General features: G+C 56.5%; 6 protein-coding genes across 6 annotated transcripts; 4 read left to right on the forward strand and 2 right to left on the reverse strand.

The window, feature by feature from the left end:
* Positions 1–1,926: 1,926 nt before the first annotated feature.
* On the forward strand, positions 1,927–2,382 carry LTHEOB_7172 (uncharacterized protein; the record flags this gene model as incomplete). Its single annotated transcript, XM_035516509.1, has 1 exon — positions 1,927–2,382. The coding sequence occupies one exon, from the start codon at positions 1,927–1,929 to the stop codon at positions 2,380–2,382; it is 456 nt and encodes a 151-aa protein (XP_035371619.1).
* Positions 2,383–3,958: 1,576 nt separating this feature from the next.
* Positions 3,959–5,088, forward strand: LTHEOB_7173 (Tetraspanin tsp3; the record flags this gene model as incomplete). Its single annotated transcript, XM_035516510.1, has 4 exons — positions 3,959–4,003; positions 4,053–4,081; positions 4,147–4,693; positions 4,747–5,088. 4 exons carry the CDS (start codon positions 3,959–3,961, stop codon positions 5,086–5,088), a joined length of 963 nt encoding a protein of 320 aa, XP_035371620.1.
* Positions 5,089–5,187: 99 nt separating this feature from the next.
* Positions 5,188–7,161, reverse strand: LTHEOB_7174 (GTP-binding protein; the record flags this gene model as incomplete). Its single annotated transcript, XM_035516511.1, has 1 exon — positions 5,188–7,161. The coding sequence occupies one exon, from the start codon at positions 7,159–7,161 to the stop codon at positions 5,188–5,190; it is 1,974 nt and encodes a 657-aa protein (XP_035371621.1).
* Positions 7,162–7,352: 191 nt separating this feature from the next.
* On the forward strand, positions 7,353–8,725 carry LTHEOB_7175 (Aspartate aminotransferase; the record flags this gene model as incomplete). The annotated part of the gene is made up of 3 exons (XM_035516512.1): positions 7,353–7,524; positions 7,573–8,228; positions 8,276–8,725. 3 exons carry the CDS (start codon positions 7,353–7,355, stop codon positions 8,723–8,725), a joined length of 1,278 nt encoding a protein of 425 aa, XP_035371622.1.
* A 1,047-nt stretch (positions 8,726–9,772) lies between these two features.
* LTHEOB_7176 (Extracellular aldonolactonase protein) lies at positions 9,773–11,054 on the forward strand (the record flags this gene model as incomplete). The annotated part of the gene is made up of 3 exons (XM_035516513.1): positions 9,773–10,146; positions 10,192–10,669; positions 10,716–11,054. The coding sequence occupies 3 exons, from the start codon at positions 9,773–9,775 to the stop codon at positions 11,052–11,054; spliced, it is 1,191 nt and encodes a 396-aa protein (XP_035371623.1).
* An 88-nt stretch (positions 11,055–11,142) lies between these two features.
* On the reverse strand, positions 11,143–11,463 carry LTHEOB_7177 (uncharacterized protein; the record flags this gene model as incomplete). The annotated part of the gene is made up of 1 exon (XM_035516514.1): positions 11,143–11,463. One exon carries the CDS (start codon positions 11,461–11,463, stop codon positions 11,143–11,145), a length of 321 nt encoding a protein of 106 aa, XP_035371624.1.
* Between the last annotated feature and the right edge of the window lie 6,894 nt (positions 11,464–18,357).

Genomic DNA, 18,357 nt, shown 5'->3' on the forward strand with positions numbered 1-18,357 from the left:
GGGAGCGGCGATGATCGGGCGCTTCGCAGGCGATTGGGTCTGGACTGGGAGCGAGACAGCGGGCTGCGGGCGGCGCACAGGGCTGGCGGAGTGCAGGTGGTGAGACAGCGCGGTGGTTGGGGCGGCAGGGCAGATGAAGGGCGCGCAACGGGCCGACGAGGCGAGACGAAAGGAGGATGATGAGTTAGGATTGCTCAAAAAATCAGTCTTTGGAGGGGGAAAGGAAGTGGGGTTTGGCGTGCTACTTGGCCGGCGAGTCAGTGCTTTAGGGCAGACCGGCAGTGCGCTTAGGGAGCGACGACAGCACCACGCTCCGCAAACGCTGCTGGCCCGCTGGTGCTGCTCCAGCCTAGCCGCCGGGCTCGTCGCGCCTTGCGGCACCGCGCGCTGCTGCTCGTGGCTGCCTGCGCTGCTGCTGAGCGGGCGGGCCGGGCACGCGCTCGCTGGACCTGGGGCGTGCGCTCCCTGCCACCATGGAGCCCGCGAGCCGAAAAGGCTCCTATGACCTCACGCCCGACCGACGGCACGGGGTTGGCCTGAGGGCGAGCTTGGGCGCCCTCCCCAGTGCCGCTGCCAGGCCGTCCGAGGGGTGTTCAGTCTAGAACTCGCGCCCCCAGGCGCCCGTCAGAAGATATACCACGAACGGCGCAGTCGTGGGCGCCGGCCTGTCGTCACTGCGCAGCGCCGGTGACGTAGGCGATGCGGTCCGCGCTTTCAGCCTGTCTCGCGCACACGGCCCCCGCCTCTCTCTCTCCCCCCGACGCCCAGCAGCCTGCGGCTCGGGTGCCGGCCAACGGCGCCTTGGCCCCTGGGCCCCTGAGCTGGTGATCCCAACGCCTGCCACAGCTGCCCTGCGGTTCGATGCGACCCGGCCGCGCTCTCTGACCGCCGCTCTGTCGCCCGATTCGCGGCCTGCCGATCCGCACTGCTGACCATTTCTTCGTGTCTCCGCCGTGCTGCGCCTGCTGAACCCGCTCGCTTCCGCCCCGTCGGAGCTGACATGTCCCGAGCGCTCTCAGCGATCGAACTCGATCTCCCTGGTCCTGACCTGACCTCCTCGTGTGCAGCCACCTCTCCCGCGCCTGCAGGTGCTGATTTCGTGCGTCCAAGCTCCCCACTTGTGTCATCGCGCGTCGTCTCTTGCTCCACTGCGAAGCGCGGCTGAAATTGCCGAGTCTGGCATCTTTTTTTTTTTTGCTTCCCTCAGACCCGGCCTAGGCGCAGCCTTTTTCCCCGGCGCGTCAACAGTCGACATTTGGTTGTTACCGGGATCCGGAGTCTGACTGCGTGATATCAAAACGCAAGCTGAGATGCTTCGGCAGTCTTTCGGGCTCGGCTAGCCTGGTGGAGAGTCCTCGTCGTCGAAAAGGAGAGGCACAGCTTCAGGCGTTTGGGAAGAAATTGTCATCGACGACGATGTTCGGGGGCAGACATGCCATGTGGGTCATACCGCGGGCTCGCCCTGAGATCTTTTCGGAAATGGAGAGCTGCCGCAGCTGGGGCCGGAACGCGTACTAGGTTGCACACCAGTCCCTTGGCCAAGGCAAACGAGAAGAGAATTAGATGGCATGATGTGCACAAGGCGGTACGTCACTGAGACTTCCATCTGGCTCGCCGAAGCCCGCAGATGTGAAAAGTCAGCTTTCGGTCCCCATGTCGCAAGGCGCCTCTCACTGTGTGCTGTAAGAGAAGCAGCCAAGATGAGGAGTAAGCAGATGTGCCGACGAAGTTGCAAGCCGTAGCCTTTTCACAGCTGTTGGAAGTTGTTCAGGTCAAGGTGAGGTTGGAGAATCCGTTTCTCCGCTGTAGCCGACACGTGCTTGGCTTCGGTGCTCGACTCGCCACCGATCTCGCAATCCCGACTCTCGCCCAGCTACTTCTTTCCTGCAACTCCGCTGTTGACTCTACACGCGACAGAAGATCGAAATGCGCGCAATCCTCAGGCCCCGGCGGTTCGCGCTCCGCCTCACACCAACCGTCCGCTATTCTTCCAACTTTCGTGTCTCGCCGTCGCCGCATCGCCTGCCGGACGAGGAACAGAAGATCTTCGAAGAGCTTCAACGTCGCTCGACAGGCGCCTTCAGTACACCACAAGAGCCTCCTGCTATCAATCAGTCACCGCACTCGGCTTCGCCTGCAACGCCATCGTCACGCCCGCAAATCAACCAGTCGCCCGATTCGGTCGCCGAGGAGAAGGTGTACAAGGTCACCGCAGATGGTGAGGGCGAGGAGTTACATCCGGATATTCGAAGAGGTACCCGCCCTGAATTCGAAGGCGACACCAACCCCAAGACTGGCGAGGTTGGTGGTCCCAAGAACGAACCGCTCAGGTGGGGCGCATCCGGAGACTGGAGCTTCAACGGGAGAGTGACGGATTTCTAATCTCAACGGCGGTACAAAGAGGAAGCCTGAATCAGCAAGCTGCAGTCCGGCCAGGAGGTGACACTGGTTTAGATAAGAGTGCTGCTGTTTCGGCAGGAGCCAATTGCAGCCTGCATGCACGTCCGGAGACGCTCCGTAGTGTCAGATGCTAGGTTCGCCGTCAGGCCTGGCCAGACCGTGTGTTCCGACTCGTAACGTCGTGCAATGGTTGTATAGATGTATGTACCTGTAACCCGTAGTTGTACAAGTAGAATTCCATGACTGCAGGTCGACACAAGAAGCAAGCAGTGCTCGTGCAACTCAGTCCGAGACCCTGGCAGCAGCACTGTCGTCATCGACGATCCATGTTCGAATACCATCCCAGAGACTCATGCCCCATCCAGGCGGGTACCCGTGGCCTCGCCCCGCCCCGCGAGGGCCCGCGCACAGGCATGGCATCGAGCAAGACCCTTATGATCGCCGCCAGATCGCTCGTCACCTCGATCGGATGGTTGTCACCGACATCTGCCCGTCTCGATGGGCCTTTTCCCGCGGCACCACGTGCACCACCTAAATGGCTCATGTCCGTGCTGCGGTGTTTCGGGCGCACGACATGGCCGTTTCTGTCCCGCAGTACTTGGGCACTAGTATGGACGGCTGGCCGGTTAGTGGGGGATCGACTGGCACCATAGCCGCAACTGCACCACGACCGCGTGCGTACGTACGTCAGCGTAGGACCAAGTACGTCAGGCAAGCTTGCATTCATCGACCACGCCACTATCGCGGAGCGGCAAAAAGCCAAGCCTTGGTTCCCGCTCAAGATCTTTTTTCCTGACCTCCGAGGGTCCAGGTGACAGCTTGCGAATTGCGGCTAGACGCCACATAAGACGACCTTCTTGCTGCACGATGCTATTGTCATTCACCTTCACCCACATCTTCTTTTCCTGTTCGCCATTGTTTCGCCGGACAGGCCTCGGAGTTAAGCAGCACATTCCCCAGAAAACCTTAATTCCGCCCCACGGGACAGCGCAACCAAACTTTGCGTTATGAAGTTGTTTCAGCATTGACGATCAGTCTCGGAGATATTTGACCCTTGTACACCCAATTGTATCGGAGTTGACGGACTGGACCAATTCGGCTTGAGGATACAGTGGCTATAATACGTGCATACAAGTGTTGGCGAATTACGGACTCGTCTCAAGCAAGCGTGGGTGGAAAGGGAAGGAGAGACTAAGTTGTTGCTCTGCTACTGCTTTTGGGTAGGAAGGAAGCGGGGGAAGGAGGGGAAGGGATCGCGTGCGCGTTGTGCAGCATCGGAGGCATCTCCCATCAACCCTTTTTTTCTTGCCCAGCCTCCCGGACAGGTCGCCCACCCCCGCGAGACGACAGAAGTGCCCTATTGTTTTCCGTTTCGACAGCCATCCTGCGGTTTATCCTATTTCGGCCCTGCGACTTGACAACACCTTTCCTCACTCAACCTTCACGTCACATCCCTTGCCGTTTCACGTGCTTTTTCCAGCCCACCAAAGGAGTGGATTTCTGGCTTGTCCTGAACTTGCGCTTTCCATCCACCAGGGTTTGAAGAAACGCGACAACAATGGCTTACAGCAAACGCTCAATCGTCACTGTCCTCAGCATTATTGTAAGTGTGAGCTTGTGTCGCCCTGCAGGAGGCTAACCGTCCCACACAGTACCTCGTAGCTCTTGCAGTCGTGGCATGGTAAGCCAACACTATGCCTGTTGTTTCGATGCAAGTGAGGAATATGTCGCTAATGCATCTCCCAGCTACGCCCACTACTGGAAACAGCTCCTCTCCGTCCCGGTTCCAGGCATTCTCAGCGGCTTGGTCATCATTCTTCCAGCGCTTCACGGCATCTGCCTAGAGCGCCTCACCCGGCTTACCCAACCTGAATTTTCGCTGACGCTGGCATCGCCCCCGATTGGCGCACGCAATGCGCGTCACCACCATATTACCATGCTTACTCTCTTGGCACTAACCATTTTTACCACCGTCTTGGCAACCATGGCGGGCACCCATTTGGCACCTGCAGATGGTCTGACCTGCGGGTTGGACAAGAAATGGCTCAAACTATTCCGGAATACCCAGGGCCCTGAGATACGCAGGATACAGGACACGTTCAATTGCTGCGGACTCCATAGCATCGATGACATGGCATGGCCTTTTGCAAAGCACGAAGCTGGTAGGACGGTGCCCAGTACGTGCTGGAGAACTTATAAGCGGGAAAAATCCTGCTTTGGGGCTTGGAGGGAGCAGGAACAGATTATTTCCGTGCTGATCATCGTCGTCTGCGGGGGTGTTTGGCTCTGGGATGTGAGTTGTTTAAACACAAGCCTTGAGGGGAGGTGGCTGATGACGAGTTGCAGATGATCATCCTCTACATGCCCGGTCGACGCCCATCGTGGCTGACGCGCGTTGCGAATGGTACCAAATCGAATGGTCATGTCGGTGCCAACGGACACGCCCAGCGTGGTGTAGAGTACATTGACACGGAAAACGGCGGTTACCATGATACGCCCATCATTCGTGTTGAAGATGCTAATGCTGACGCTGAGGTGGAGTCGGAGCATTCACTCCGGTCAAACGCAGGAAGCGTGCAAAGAGCTATCGAGGCTCGTTTGGGTATAGACGGTGAGCGTGATGAGCATCACACATTGGTCCCGTCTTCCCAGTCAAATCTTGAAGAGAACGAATGGATAAGGTCCTAGGTCGAGGACGACATACAGAGACAAAATGATGGGAGTGGATTCGACATTATCTCTACAGACGGACTTGATGGAAATCAAGCGTCTAGCGATAGAAGATGTTTACATAGTGGTGCCTTTTTGGCGCTGGTTCTTTACAGATACCATGCTCCTTCTGGGTCTGTTCCTCAGGTCCGAAGCCTTTTTCTTTGGTTTGTTCAACATCCACGCATTCATGGGCTGTCTGGTGCCAATGAATTTGCCCTCTGGAGTAACGACCTCGATTTCAGGGTATGGGACCTCGGTTCCCTCGGGGACAACCTCGTCAATAGAATAGGTTTCACCAATGTCCCCAGCATGGCGATAAAGTTGCTGACCTCTTCTCGTCTGGGCAACGACTTCCACCCATCCGACACCCTCTATGAGGATGTCTATAGCCCAGACAATGAACGGTAGCCGTTCGGGATCCAACGAAATGGCATCCTTGCGTGTTAATGGGCCAGCTTGCACTCTGGTGACATCCCAGCGTAGGGAGAATAGACCAGCTGACTTCATCTTCTCCCCAATACCTTCTTCCACAACCGACGCGATGCCAGATTTACGGTCACCAGCTTCCATGGCAAGAGCCTTTTGAGTTGATGTGACGTGAGAAGTAAGTGGTACAAAGGGGTGCATCAGATACACCAAGTCACTGGTCGTAGGTGTGATGCGCACCAGTCCACCGCCAAGTAACAAGGATTGGCCGGGTTTGACACTGATGCGCTCGGGTACTACACGACCCTTCATAACAAGATCGAGCCTATGTTCAGGTCGGACATATGTATCCAAAGATGTACGGGCAAGGCCAGGGAGATCGATGAGCTCTCCCTTTCCGTTTCCAAAGGGCACCCGGATGGGCGATGCGGTAGTTCCAGGGAGAGATGAAATAACGGGCATGACAGGATAAGCTACTTCTGGTTGGGCCGGGGGGAGAAGCGAGTTTTCATCGATAGGGTCTAATTCGTCATCAAACTGCTCTCCCGGAGTCGGAGTGTTAGCGACTTGGTCTGGGGTAATGGCTTGCGAGGTGGTGGCAGCGTTCCGGATCTTGTCAAAGTTGACAGAATCATTGCGGCCTTTCGGAAAGACAACCTCGAAGAGATTGCTTTTGCCCACGTTGACCTTGCCGACCATCCAGCCAGCACCCCCACGCTCCCAGATTTTTTCTTTCACCTCCTTGGTCCACCAACCCCTCTTGGCGCTCACGCAACGCACATTGCCGAGGCGAACGTTTCGACCTGTTCTCCCCAAAGCGTCACGCAGAACCTCGACCAGATAAGGCATCAAACTGTCCACTTGCTCCTTTGTCGGGGCCAGTAGGTCTGAGCGGGTGATGATGAAGCTTACCTCAGCCACCCTGCCATGGCTGTATTCCTTGTGCTTGGAGCGACGGTTCTGGGTGCGCATCGGGGAGAGCTTCAAGGCGGTGGTCAGGTTGGGGACCAGAGACATGGGGAAATCGGCGGCATCCAGGACATGGTAGATGTGGTTTTGTTTGTACGGCGACTCGGCGATGGTCTGCTCGATGGAGTCGAGGGAAGGGTGGTGGATGGGGACGCCAGAGGCGTGGTTGAGCAGGTTATGGCAGCGATCACATATCGGCGACGGTGCCGCTGCCTGGGGGATAGGATCTTCTGGACCGGCCAATTGCTCTTTTAACGAGCGATCCAGGTTTTGCACGGCCTGCTGGAAGACACTGTCTTCCCTCTCGCTTGTGGGCGTCAGGTAGGCTTTTACCGCCTTCCGTGACGCAGAGTAGTAGCCAGCGGCATCGGGATCTACTGTCTGGCTGGGGGCGCCGCAGCCCGGACACGACAGCGGCAGGGTCGGGGCAGGCGGTGTGGAGACATGGTGGAGTGGCTCTGCAACGGACGAACGGGAGAGGGTTCGCCTTCTCGCCGATGTCGACAGGGCGCGCGAGCCTCCGATGGATTTGAGGCGCCGGACGGGCGGCAACGGTGGATCAAGTAGGGCCGGGCAGAGGAAGAGCGGAACCGCGGCCTCGAGGCGGCATAGCTCCGCGCGCGAGATTGGCAGCGAGCGGAGGGCGCGGTGCATGGCTGGTGATGGGCGGGGAAAATAAAAAAAGAGGATCGGAAGGTTGCTTCCAAATGCCGACCGGTGGGCGGTGGGTCCAAGCTCCCGGCACAAAACGGCGTCCGAGCACGGCGCGGTCTCTGGGGTAAATAGACTCACACCACCAGCTCCACGTCCGATCATCCCTCCGCACTCAATTCCTCCATCCCACAATGCTGTCCTCCACCTCCGCCATCAGGCACGTTGCTGCCCGCCGCATCGTCGTCGCTCCCGCCGCACGCGCTGCTTCCGCCTGGGCCAAGGTTCCCCAAGGTCCTCCCGATGCCATTCTGGGCATCACCGAGGCCTACAAGGCCGACAGCCACCCGCAGAAGATCAACCTGGGTGCGCCCTCCAATTGATTTTGTTCGACTCGAAGCTGACTGCTCGCAGGTGTTGGCGCCTACCGCGACGACCAGGGCAAGCCCTACGTGCTGCCCTCGGTGAAGCAGGCTGAGAAGAAGGTCGTCGAGTCCAACCTCGACAAGGAGTACGCTGGCATCACCGGTGTGCCCGACTTCACCACCGCTGCCGCCAAGCTGGCCTACGGTGCCGAGTCCAAGGCCATTGCCGACGGCCGCATCGCCATCACCCAGTCCATCTCCGGCACCGGCGCCCTCCGCATCGGTGGTGCTTTCCTCCAGCGCCACTATCCCCATGCCAAGGCCATCTACATCCCCACCCCCTCGTGGGCCAACCACAAGGCCGTCTTTTCCGACTCTGGCCTCGAGGTGAAGCAGTACCGCTACTACAACAAGGACACCATTGGTCTGGACTTTGATGGTATGGTCGAGGACATTAAGAACATGCCCAAGAACAGCATCGTTCTGCTGCACGCCTGTGCCCACAACCCCACCGGTGTCGACCCCACCGAGGAGCAGTGGCGCGCCATCAGTGATGCCGTCAAGGCTGGCGAGCACTTTCCCTTCTTCGACATGGCCTACCAGGGCTTCGCCAGTGGTGACACCAACAAGGACGCTTACGCCCTGCGTTACTTTGTCGAGCAGGGTCACCTCCCCGTTCTGGCCCAGAGCTTTGCCAAGAACATGGTAAGTCTCCACCTTTTTCCACGTGGACCATACTGACGCCTAATTAGGGCCTGTACGGTGAGCGTGTTGGCGCTTTCTCCGTCGTCTGCGAGTCGGCCGAGGAGAAGAAGCGTGTCGACTCCCAGATCAAGATCCTCGTCCGTCCCATGTACTCTAACCCTCCCATTCACGGTGCCCGTATCGCTTCGACCCTGTTGAACGACCCGGCCTTGAACAAGCAGTGGCTCGGTGAGGTCAAGGGCATGGCCGACCGTATCATCAAGATGCGTGCTCTGCTGAAGAGTCACCTCGAGGAGCTTGGTTCCAAGCATGACTGGAGCCACATTACCAACCAGATTGGCATGTTTGCCTACACCGGTCTTAAGCCCGAGCAGATGGATGTTTTGGCCAAGGAGCACTCTGTCTATGCCACCAAGGATGGTCGTATCTCGGTTGCTGGTATCACCAGTGGTAACGTCAAGAGGCTTGCTGAGAGCATCTACAAGATTACTGGTTAAATGATGGGTTGGTGAGATGGAGTGGCATTTCCATTCCGACAAAAAAAGATTTGGTTTGTACAACAGTATGTACGGCTACTTGGGCATAGATGTTTAAATGATGAGGCAATGCACCATTGACTAACTATTCATTTGACACTACGTGCCGGATAACCAACTTTCAGCACATTCCCATACGGAAACCTTTGGAGTGTTCGGATACTTTTCCGCGTTGAATCAACGCATCCTAGTTTTCCTAAGCTATATTTCTTGTATGATGCCACTGGTACGCTTCCATGATGTGTTCTTTGTGCGGAACTGAATGACTAATGCACTGATCACAAGCTTACCGCTCAGTCAGATTCCGCAGCTTCTCTCGCTGTGCAGATTTTGACGTCCAGTAAACAGGTAACTTTGAGGTGCTTCCCTCGTGAAATTCTCCAAGAGACTGGAGTTTAAACATATCGTTTGTAGCCAAAGACGTGTTGCATCTGATCTTGACTAAGCGAGCTGTCGTCATTTCTAATTCAACGTGTTCTCAATGACACCCGAGTCATCGTAGGGCAACAGCTTTGCGGAAGGTGGAAATGATGGAGGATCTGACTGGTGGAACAAGCCTTTTCCTCAAACCGGATCTTACGGAACCGTGGGTCAATCTCGCTCGGATCTTGAACATTACGGACCTGAACTGCACCATCTACAAGGAGGACCGTCTAAACGCTTGGCCGACCAAAGCGCGGACCGCAATCGAGCCTGAACACCTCAGTAAACTTCTGTCCAGCTATCCGCAATGAGTTCCTGACTAGTTTGCTGGCGTAAAATGGATCTGGTCCACCCCACGCGGGCTTGGCTCATCCGTATTCTTGACTTGGCAGTTACAGGCTAATATACAGGATCGCCTCCGTAACCGACAGAATGCGCACTTTAATAAGAGGCCATTGGCGACCGTTTGTTGTTTGCATGGACTTTGCATCACCTCTAAATCACTAGTAGGTGTTTGACTCCAAACACGTCCTGTCCACAGCCCCTGCCGACCTCGGATTCGCCAATCCACGCCCCACTTTCACCATGCGTCACTTCAACTCCCTACTTCTCTCCACTGCGCTGGGAGCCAACGCCATCAACCTTTACGCAGCCACGTCGGATGGAAACGTCACCTCTCTTTCTCTGACCGTTGGCGACAGCGGCAACAATCTTACAGTCTCCAGCAAGACTGCCTGCGGCGCCAATGCGTCATGGCTGACCTTTGACTCCAAGACCCGGCTACTGTACTGTCTGGATCGTGGAGTTTCGTCCTCTACGAATGGATCCATGAACTCTTATTCAGCTTCGGCTGATGGAGTTTTGACGAGCATCGACTCTGTCACCGCACCCCTCTCTGGTGTCAGTCACGAAGTCTTTACCAACGAAGCTGGCAAGCGTGGCTTTGCTACCGCATCATAGTACGTGGAGAGGACCTCGGTCTGGAGCTGAACTAACTGGCGCAGCAACCGGAGTTCGATCTCCGTCATCGGCCTGGGAGAGGATGGTGCCCTCGACGAGCCCCTTCAAATCATCTATCCGACCCTCGAGACCACCGGTCCCGTGACCGCCCGCCAAGACAGATCGTACATGCATCAGGTGCTTGTCGACCCCCAGGGCAAGTATCTCGTCATGAACGATCTTGGCGGCGATCGCACCAGGATTCTGAAGTGGGATGCCGAGAACCTGGCCCCTCTCACCGAGTTGGAGCCTCTGCGTACCGATCCTGGATCCGGTCCCCGTCATGGAGTTTTCTGGAAGTCGCCCACCTCTGACGACTTGTTTTATTTCGTTGTCGGCGAGCTGTCGCAATACGTCTACACGTACAAGATTACCTACACCGATGCTGGCCTGACGGGAACCAAGATCTTTGAGATTCCCGGACTGGGATTCGAGAATGAGGTCCCCGCTCTGACGTCCCCCCTGTCCGAGATTGCGCTTTCGGTAAGAACTCCCCGAAGATGTCTTGCAGTATGCTAACCCTCTGTAGCCGGACAACAAGTTCCTCATCGTCTCCCACCGTGATGTGTCCTTTGCCAACTCCACCAAGACTGCCTCTGGCCCCTCGGACACCCTCTCCACCTTTACCATCAATGACGACGGCACCCTTGACCTCCTCCAGCTTGCCCCATCAGGTGGCTGGTCCCCGCGCCATTTCGCCCTCAACAAGGCGGGCGATCTCGTTGCCGTCGGTCACCAGAACAACAGGACTGTTGTCATCTGGGAGCGTAACCTGGAGACTGGCAAGATTGTCACTGCTGAGGAGGGTGGTCCCGTCGGTATCGTTCAGCTCTCGGGGGCTGTTGTCGCCACCATCTGGGATGAGTAGGCTTGTCTTGGATGAGTCTTTACGTGAGCAATCAAAGCATAGACGAGCATTAAGAAATTCGATTTTTCTATCAGGTTCCAGCCCGAGATCAAACAAGTTGCCCGTTCTTCCTTGCCAGGTACGCCTTGACTCCGTTCCTGTCCCTGCCCCCCGTCATGCTGTTCTCCTCGACCTGCTTCATCAACTTTGCTGTCCCGGTCGCAACCAACAGCGCTCCCGTCACGGCGCCCACTCCCGCCATCCCGGCCTTGTTGTGCTGCGCCGCTTGCGCCACGGTCATCGGAGTGCCCTTGTACGGTCTGAATGAGGTGTTGTGGATGAGGCGCGCCTGCTGTCGTGGTGCTGCCTGGAGCGTCGGCCGGACTGCCTGGCAGGCCTTGGAGACGGTGGTGGCGCAGCGGTAGCACATTTTCATGAGGTTGTTGTGAGGTGGATTATGTGGTAACGTGACAAAGTGACCGGCACTTGTATGATGAGGCTTGAGTGGATGAGGCTTGAGTGGATGAAGCTTGGAGCTGTGGTTGTTGCCGTTGGATGGCTCCCCGCTCTCTTATACACGCAGCTCCCCGTGGCGCCATATTGGGCATCTCTATGGTGTTGTGCAGTATGGTCTGTCAGATGGTCCGAGTCTCAGCCGAAGTTGCGTTTTGGGCGTCTGAGGTCGTCTGAGACGTCGTCTGAGGACCGGACTGCCACCCCTCACGGCTCGCATGAGAAAGAGTGGAGTGTTTCATGCTGTGGTGTACGTTCGAGACAACGCAGGCCTCGCGATCGCCCCTTTTAGCGCCGCACGAGCCACGATGTCGCTTTGGGATCACTTCAACCGCGCTCGCCCGTCCTCACTGATACTCTCTCGCTGGAAGCGGTCTTGTCTCAAGCTGGCCTGCGAGCCGCGGTTGATAGTGCTCGCGTCACAGCCGCGGTTCCAGCCCGCAGGACCCGCTTCGACTGCAGGCCTACCTCTCGTGAGACTGGCATCATCTGCTTCGGCGAGATTGTGCAATCGAACTCATGTTGTCGCGCCCCACTCCGGGTGGCTGGGAAGCGCAGAGCTCTATTGATACGCTGCAGTCGAGCATTGTCTTGGCCATCTCAAATGGGCTGATGCGCCACACCTGTCGAGCCGAGCGGGGTTCATGGTGGGCTCTTACGAGCAGGTCGAAGACCAAGGCTGCACACTGGTCTGCGTTGAAGTCCGCTGTGCTTTGGTGACAGCTCAATCTGGGTTCCCTGCTCTACGAGTCTCTCGTGGCTGTCCTGACTACGTGGTAGCGCATCGACTCCACCTATACGCTGAACAGTATACCTCAGCGGTGTGGACTCCAGCCGCTGCATGTGAGGCGTCTGCCAGCACTTCCCGGTCAGTTCCAGCCGCGCGTCTCGCCAGCGGCATCGAGCTGCCCACCTTGGCGTCGTCGGTGGTTGCTGTGGTCTGGATCAGGCAACTTCCTGATCAGGGTTCATGTGGAGAGCCTCCGATTCGCAGCTTGCCGCCCTGATCGTCGCAGGTTGATGGCGGTGGCGTGTTGGTGTTGCGACCCGTGGGAAACGCGACACTTGCAGCAGAGATCTCTAAGTAGCAGCCAATGGCCTTTGCGTGCAGGAGAGCGCTTTGGGTGGATGTGCTTGCGGCTTGCAGCTTGTGCGTTCAGCATCGACCCGCGGCAGGCGACGACATGCTGGGTGCGCGGTAGCGGTCAGGCTCGAATCAATGGCCAGCGGTCCGCCGTGCTCCTCTCGTCTCGGGACCTGCAAGGCAGAGTGGATGGCGTTGGAGTGCCGACGCATGCACGGCAGCTCAGGCTTGAATTGATCGCCGATAGTTCGCCGTACTGCCACTGGGTTCTGGAGCGGGCAAGCCGAAGTTGATGGTGTGCCTGACGTTGGGGTGTGTTGCGACTTGAAGGCAGCTCGCCGTGCTGCTGCTGGGTTCTGGAGCAAGGCGAAGGGGATGGTGTGCATACCCGGCGTTGGAGTGCTTGAACGAACGCAGCAGCACGCATTGGACGGCGGCCCAGGCTTGAATCAGTCGCCGACGGTCCCCTACGCTGCTGGGCTTTGGACCGTGCAAGGCGAGCTTGATCGTGTGCCCAGTGTTTGGATGCAGCAGGGCTTCAACCCATCCTGCAGCACGATGCAGCGGCGGCTTAGGTGTGTCGGCTTGATTCCCGGGCGTGCGAAGCAGTTTCCAGCGTGTTCAACGCAGCGGAGCTTCATGGCATGCAGTACACGATGCGATGGAGGAGAAGCGCATGTCTCACATTGCAGCACACAGCTCGCAGGAAATCGATCTGGGAGCGAGCTTCGCCACAACGGCGACCGCTGAGGGCTGCGCTGCTTGGCCGGCCGGTGCAGGCGACGAGGCCCGGCACGAAAGGGTTGGGTTTGGGCCATTCGTCACGGACGAGGTTGAGTTTGGGTCGTTCGTCATAGAAATAGGTTGCATTCAGGTCGTTCTTCACGGAAGAGGTTGAGTTCAGGTCGTTCGTCACGGAAAGAGGTTGGGTTTGGGTCGTTCAGTACGGTTTGGCGTCCCACTAGCCATCGACTGTCTATTCTATTTGGTGGGGAGGCATCGAAGTCTAGAGATTCGCAGATAGGTTGTTCGCCGTGATACCAGCACCCGCATCGCCAAGCGAGTGCGCGTCGTGATGCCTTACTAGTGCCTCATGTTGGCGGCGACTACGGTGCTGTCAATGGGCGATGCTGACCGACGACGGCAGCGGGAGAGCGGCGGCACTTGGTCGACATTGCCAGATGGACAGGCAGTGTGCACACGTCGCCACCTGGAGTTGGTATGTAAGCTAGATAGCTGTGCTATATAGTAGAGAGTAAGATCTCATCGCTCGCATCGCGTAGGCTGTTGTCCACATCGCTCTGTCGCTGATTGGGTCGCACCTTCCTCAATGGGATGCCAAGCCACTAGTCCTAGACAAGTTGGCGTCGACAGGGTTGACTTTTTACTGAGTTCCACCCAATCTGCTGCACATTTTCTCCTGAGTTTCAACCCTGCGTTGATGTGAAACTAGGATGGAGTGGGTCTCTAGCTGCATTTACCGCGAGCGCACAGTGCCATGCTGCCTGCCCAGCGCCGTCTGTTCAGGCCGACCTCTACATTTGCTAGTGTCGTTTTCTGCTGTTGCTGGTGTCGCTGATATCATTCTGCTACTGTCTTCGTTCACTGCTATCATCGGTCGCTGGCTGCTGCACCGCTGAGCGACGCGCATCACGTTTGGTCCCTCGACCCCGCGACACCTATCGGTGCTGCGCATCCTTGCGTCGCGGGTGGGCTGCAGTGCAGGCAGAGCAGCAGCAGCGTACGAGCGCGTGGGCTGCTGTCGCTGTTCGCTGCTGTTAGTTGTCGGTTTCGTTGGTGTCTCTGGCTGCATTTGCCGCGAGCCCACAGTGTCATGTTGCCTGCCTAGCACTGTTGGTGTGTTCAGGCCGGCCTCCGTATTGCTGGTATCGCTGCTGTCGCGTCAGCTGCATCGCTGAGCGAGCGCCACCATCGACACGTGTCACGGAGAAAGCCAACTCGACACGCCTGCTTCCCCGCGACACTCATCGGCCAGGGTCTCTTCGGTACGTAGGAATTCGTCGGGGCTTCGCACCCTTACGTCGAGGGCGAGCTACAGCGATTGGAGTGTATAGCGCACAGGCTGCTGTCGCTGATGTTGACGACAAAGAGTGCTATTAGCAAGGTCCCTACTGGTGTCGCTGCTGTCATTCTGCTATGTCTTCATTCGCTGATGTCGACGCGTCAACCGCACACCGACACGCATCACGATTGTTCCGCCGTGGTCGCGGGGAAGCAGGCATGACGAGCCGACTTGCTCTACGACATCCATCGGCGAGAGTGTTGTCGGCGCGTAGTAATTCACCGGCGCCGCGCATCCTTGCGTTGCGGGCGATCTGCAGCACAGCCAACCGTATAGCGGCTAGGCAGCTGAGTAGCTTCGCTGCTGTCGGTCGCCGGTTTCTGCTTATGTCGTTTGCTGTTGCTGTCGTCTGTTGCCCCTGCTGCCTGCTGCCCGCTGCTTCGTCTGCTTTCTGCTGTTATCCGTTTCTGTCGCACTGTCGTTTGCTGCAGCTACGCCCTCGTTGAGCGCCACGGTACACACTGGGAATCAAGCCACTGGCATCGTATTACCTCACGCGTTTCACCTGCGAGCTGACACCGTCGTATTTGGTTGGTCTAAGCTGTCCTAGTACAGTTGACGCTTCGCACTGCAATCTCTAGCGCAATCCTTCTCGCTTTGCACTCGTCGTCGAAGTAACTGCCACGCTCGTCACCTACCTTCTCTACGTCGCTTTCACTCAGCGGGGCTCTGCATTCTTAACGCACCTGTCTGCAAGAAAATAGGATTAAGGTTAAGCTCTATTCGGCTGTGTGTCGCATATTGTCTCTCGCTGCATTCGCCGCAAACCCGCTGTGCATTGCCCTCTGTCTGCGCTTTCCGGCTGTCTTCCTCGTCTCGCCACCGTCCTTCACTTGTCTATACTTGCTTGACATCAGCATCGAGCTTCTTGCACCAACCGTACGGCCTGCCCTACGTCCATCTTCAGAGCTGGATTGACAGCATCATGCGCCGCGAGGCGGTACGTAAAAGCTATAGCGGCTTCGTAACGGGCAAGCCACAGTTCCAGCTCGAGGAAGAACACGTGGTTGGCTTGCTGTTCTTGCGTACAACTACTTGCTCCAGCATCGCAGCATCGCAGCATCGCGGTATCTGCTAAGGGAAACGTTACTTGCCCACCTACCGTGCTCGCATTTGCACTGCCGCCGTCTCTGCCCAGCCAGTCTATACGAGACGTACTTTGCGAGCCGTCTTCTACTGCTGACACTGTATTCTCTACATCTTTACGTCTATCTTTCTCTACTTTGCGCTCGTTGAAGCGACTATAGCCAACGCCCTACACTCGTTACATGTCTCTTCAGCTTCGCTTGTTCGTCCACATCTACCGTCGCATTCGTCTACAAGAAAACAAAGACAACGTGATTGGGGGGCTTTTTCGCTGTTGTCTCGTGTTTTTCTTACCTGATTCTACCGGTCGCTCGTCATGCTACGTAGCCGTGGTTGGTTCGATGCCCCGCAGTGTCTCGACGTTGTAAACAAAAAAGCGACGTTAAGGGCCGTCGCTTGTAATGGACTACACGCGCAAGAGCTGCGTGGCGCGTAGAACGCAGCGACAACGAGAATGTGCGCCAATTCCAACACCTTCATAGCATCCTATATGGTTCGTTTTCGTCATGGCGCTTTCTTAGTGCCAGGTATGTACTTCGCTATCCTCTTAGCAAGTCGACGGCGCTTCCTGTCGCCATCTCACATGGGCTCGATGACCTTTTATGCTCTTCGTCTAAACAGCATTGCCATATACGCCCTCCATAGTCCTCGAAGCACGCAGACAACACCGCTGCTTAGATCTTTGCTTTCGTTATTCGGAGCAAGCCTTGTCGATTCCTCGCGGCAGTGCCTACGGCCTTTACGGATGAATGTCGCGCTATGTTGGCAGAGACGATGGAACCAAATCGATGAAGACGATAGAATGAATGTCAAGCGCAGTTCCGGGCGATCTGATGAGTCGTCGGTGCCTGAGGACTTGTTGGTTTGATTCGTGGTTGATGGGTGGGAGAGAGAAATATGGAGACCGCGATAGGCAGAGCACAAAGATGAGAAACTGTAGAGCGGATGTACTGCACCGACTTCAGCTAACCACAGCCACGAGAAGCCGACCGAGCGCTTCACAATCTCGCAGTCTCGACTTGGCTAAGAAACGAGATGGCTGGTAAATTACTCGATTGCCCACATTGCTAAGAAATGTTTTCCGAGTTGCCCATGTCCTTACCCAATTACCCATGTGGGTAATCCAGTAATAAATGCAGTGGGTAGTTGGGTAGAACCTGGGTAACTCGGAAAACATTTCTTGAAAATGTGGGCAATTGAGTAAGCTCTTGAATGTTTGCAGCCATTGTCCTCCGACCAAGTCGCGGACCGCTTGTTGATAAGACACAAATGCTTGTATGCTTCGTCGACTGGCCCATTCACCGTTCTCGTACAGTCGCTTTGAGTGTGCTTCTTTACATTTCCCCACTCGCGGTTCCATTCACTGTCTCTTTCTTCGGATGGCGAGCGCTTTCCACGAAGCCAGCGTCCAATCGTAACAATCGCTGGTTACCTCGTACGCTCTTCTCTCCAATGAGGGTTTCGCTCCGAGTGCGAGCGGATCGCATTCGAAACGAGGAGAGACGAGGGTAAGAAAAGTCCAATTCTCACTGGGAGCGCACCACTGCAGTGGGAGAATCCAAGAGCTTTGGGTACGTAGCCTAGGTCGCTGACTTCTGTCGAGCGCATGGCGATGCGTAAACGTCGCCATCGTGTATCAGCAGAGACGGAAGCGTAAGATACCGCCATCAGTCAGCTTGAAGAGAGACGCGTGAGACGCCATACCGCCTTGGACTTGTGCGCTTTCTTGCTTACAAGCGACCCAAAACCGACCTTTCCGACACGGCCCAAAGTCCTTTCTTGCTCACGAGCGACCCGAAGTCAACCTTCTTTTTCGACAGATGACCCAAATACGACCTTCTTTCTGAACAGACGACCTAAAAGCGACCTTCTTTTTTAACAGACGACCCAAACCCGACCTTCTTTTTCAACGAATAACCTAGACGCGACCTCTTCTTTTAACAAACGACCTAAACTCTACCCGTTTCCTGACAAATGACCCAAACCCAACCTTCTTTTTTGACGGACGACCCAATCCCGACTTTTTTTTTTGCCGACACACGACCCAAGTCCGACTCCTTAATCTCTCGGGCTGCGGCACGTACTGGGTCCCTGCCGTTTCCTTCGATTATCCATTCGAGGGGGTACGGCACCTGATCCCGAAATTCGGTTGAGGCCCTCGAACTTCGCGTGTCCCTTTCCGAGGAGTGGGATGGAAGGTCCTTTGGCCTGGGTCGAACTGCGGCGAGAACGATTGCCGCGGCTAGGGCTTGCCTGGTGCCCTTGACGGCTAGAGTCTTCCTGTTTCTGATGCTCTCTTTAGCGAAAGCGACGATCAACACCAAACGACCTAAATCCAACCTTTCTTTCGACACACGACCTAAACTCGACCTTCTCAGCCGTGCGCCATTTCGCTGCCTTTTAGGTCACGTCTAATCAAATAACAGATCGCATGTTTGAGTTTATGCTTAGACGAGTACCTCCTAGGTCGGCTGGGTCGTGTTTGGGTCGCGTGTGTATAGAAGGGTATGATTTGGGCTTTTCAACACGATTGGGGGTCGCGTTTGGTAACACCCAAC

Source organism: Lasiodiplodia theobromae (genome assembly GCF_012971845.1).
Source record: "Lasiodiplodia theobromae strain AM2As chromosome Unknown scaffold_21, whole genome shotgun sequence".
In the NCBI taxonomy this organism is placed as follows: domain Eukaryota; kingdom Fungi; phylum Ascomycota; class Dothideomycetes; order Botryosphaeriales; family Botryosphaeriaceae; genus Lasiodiplodia; species Lasiodiplodia theobromae.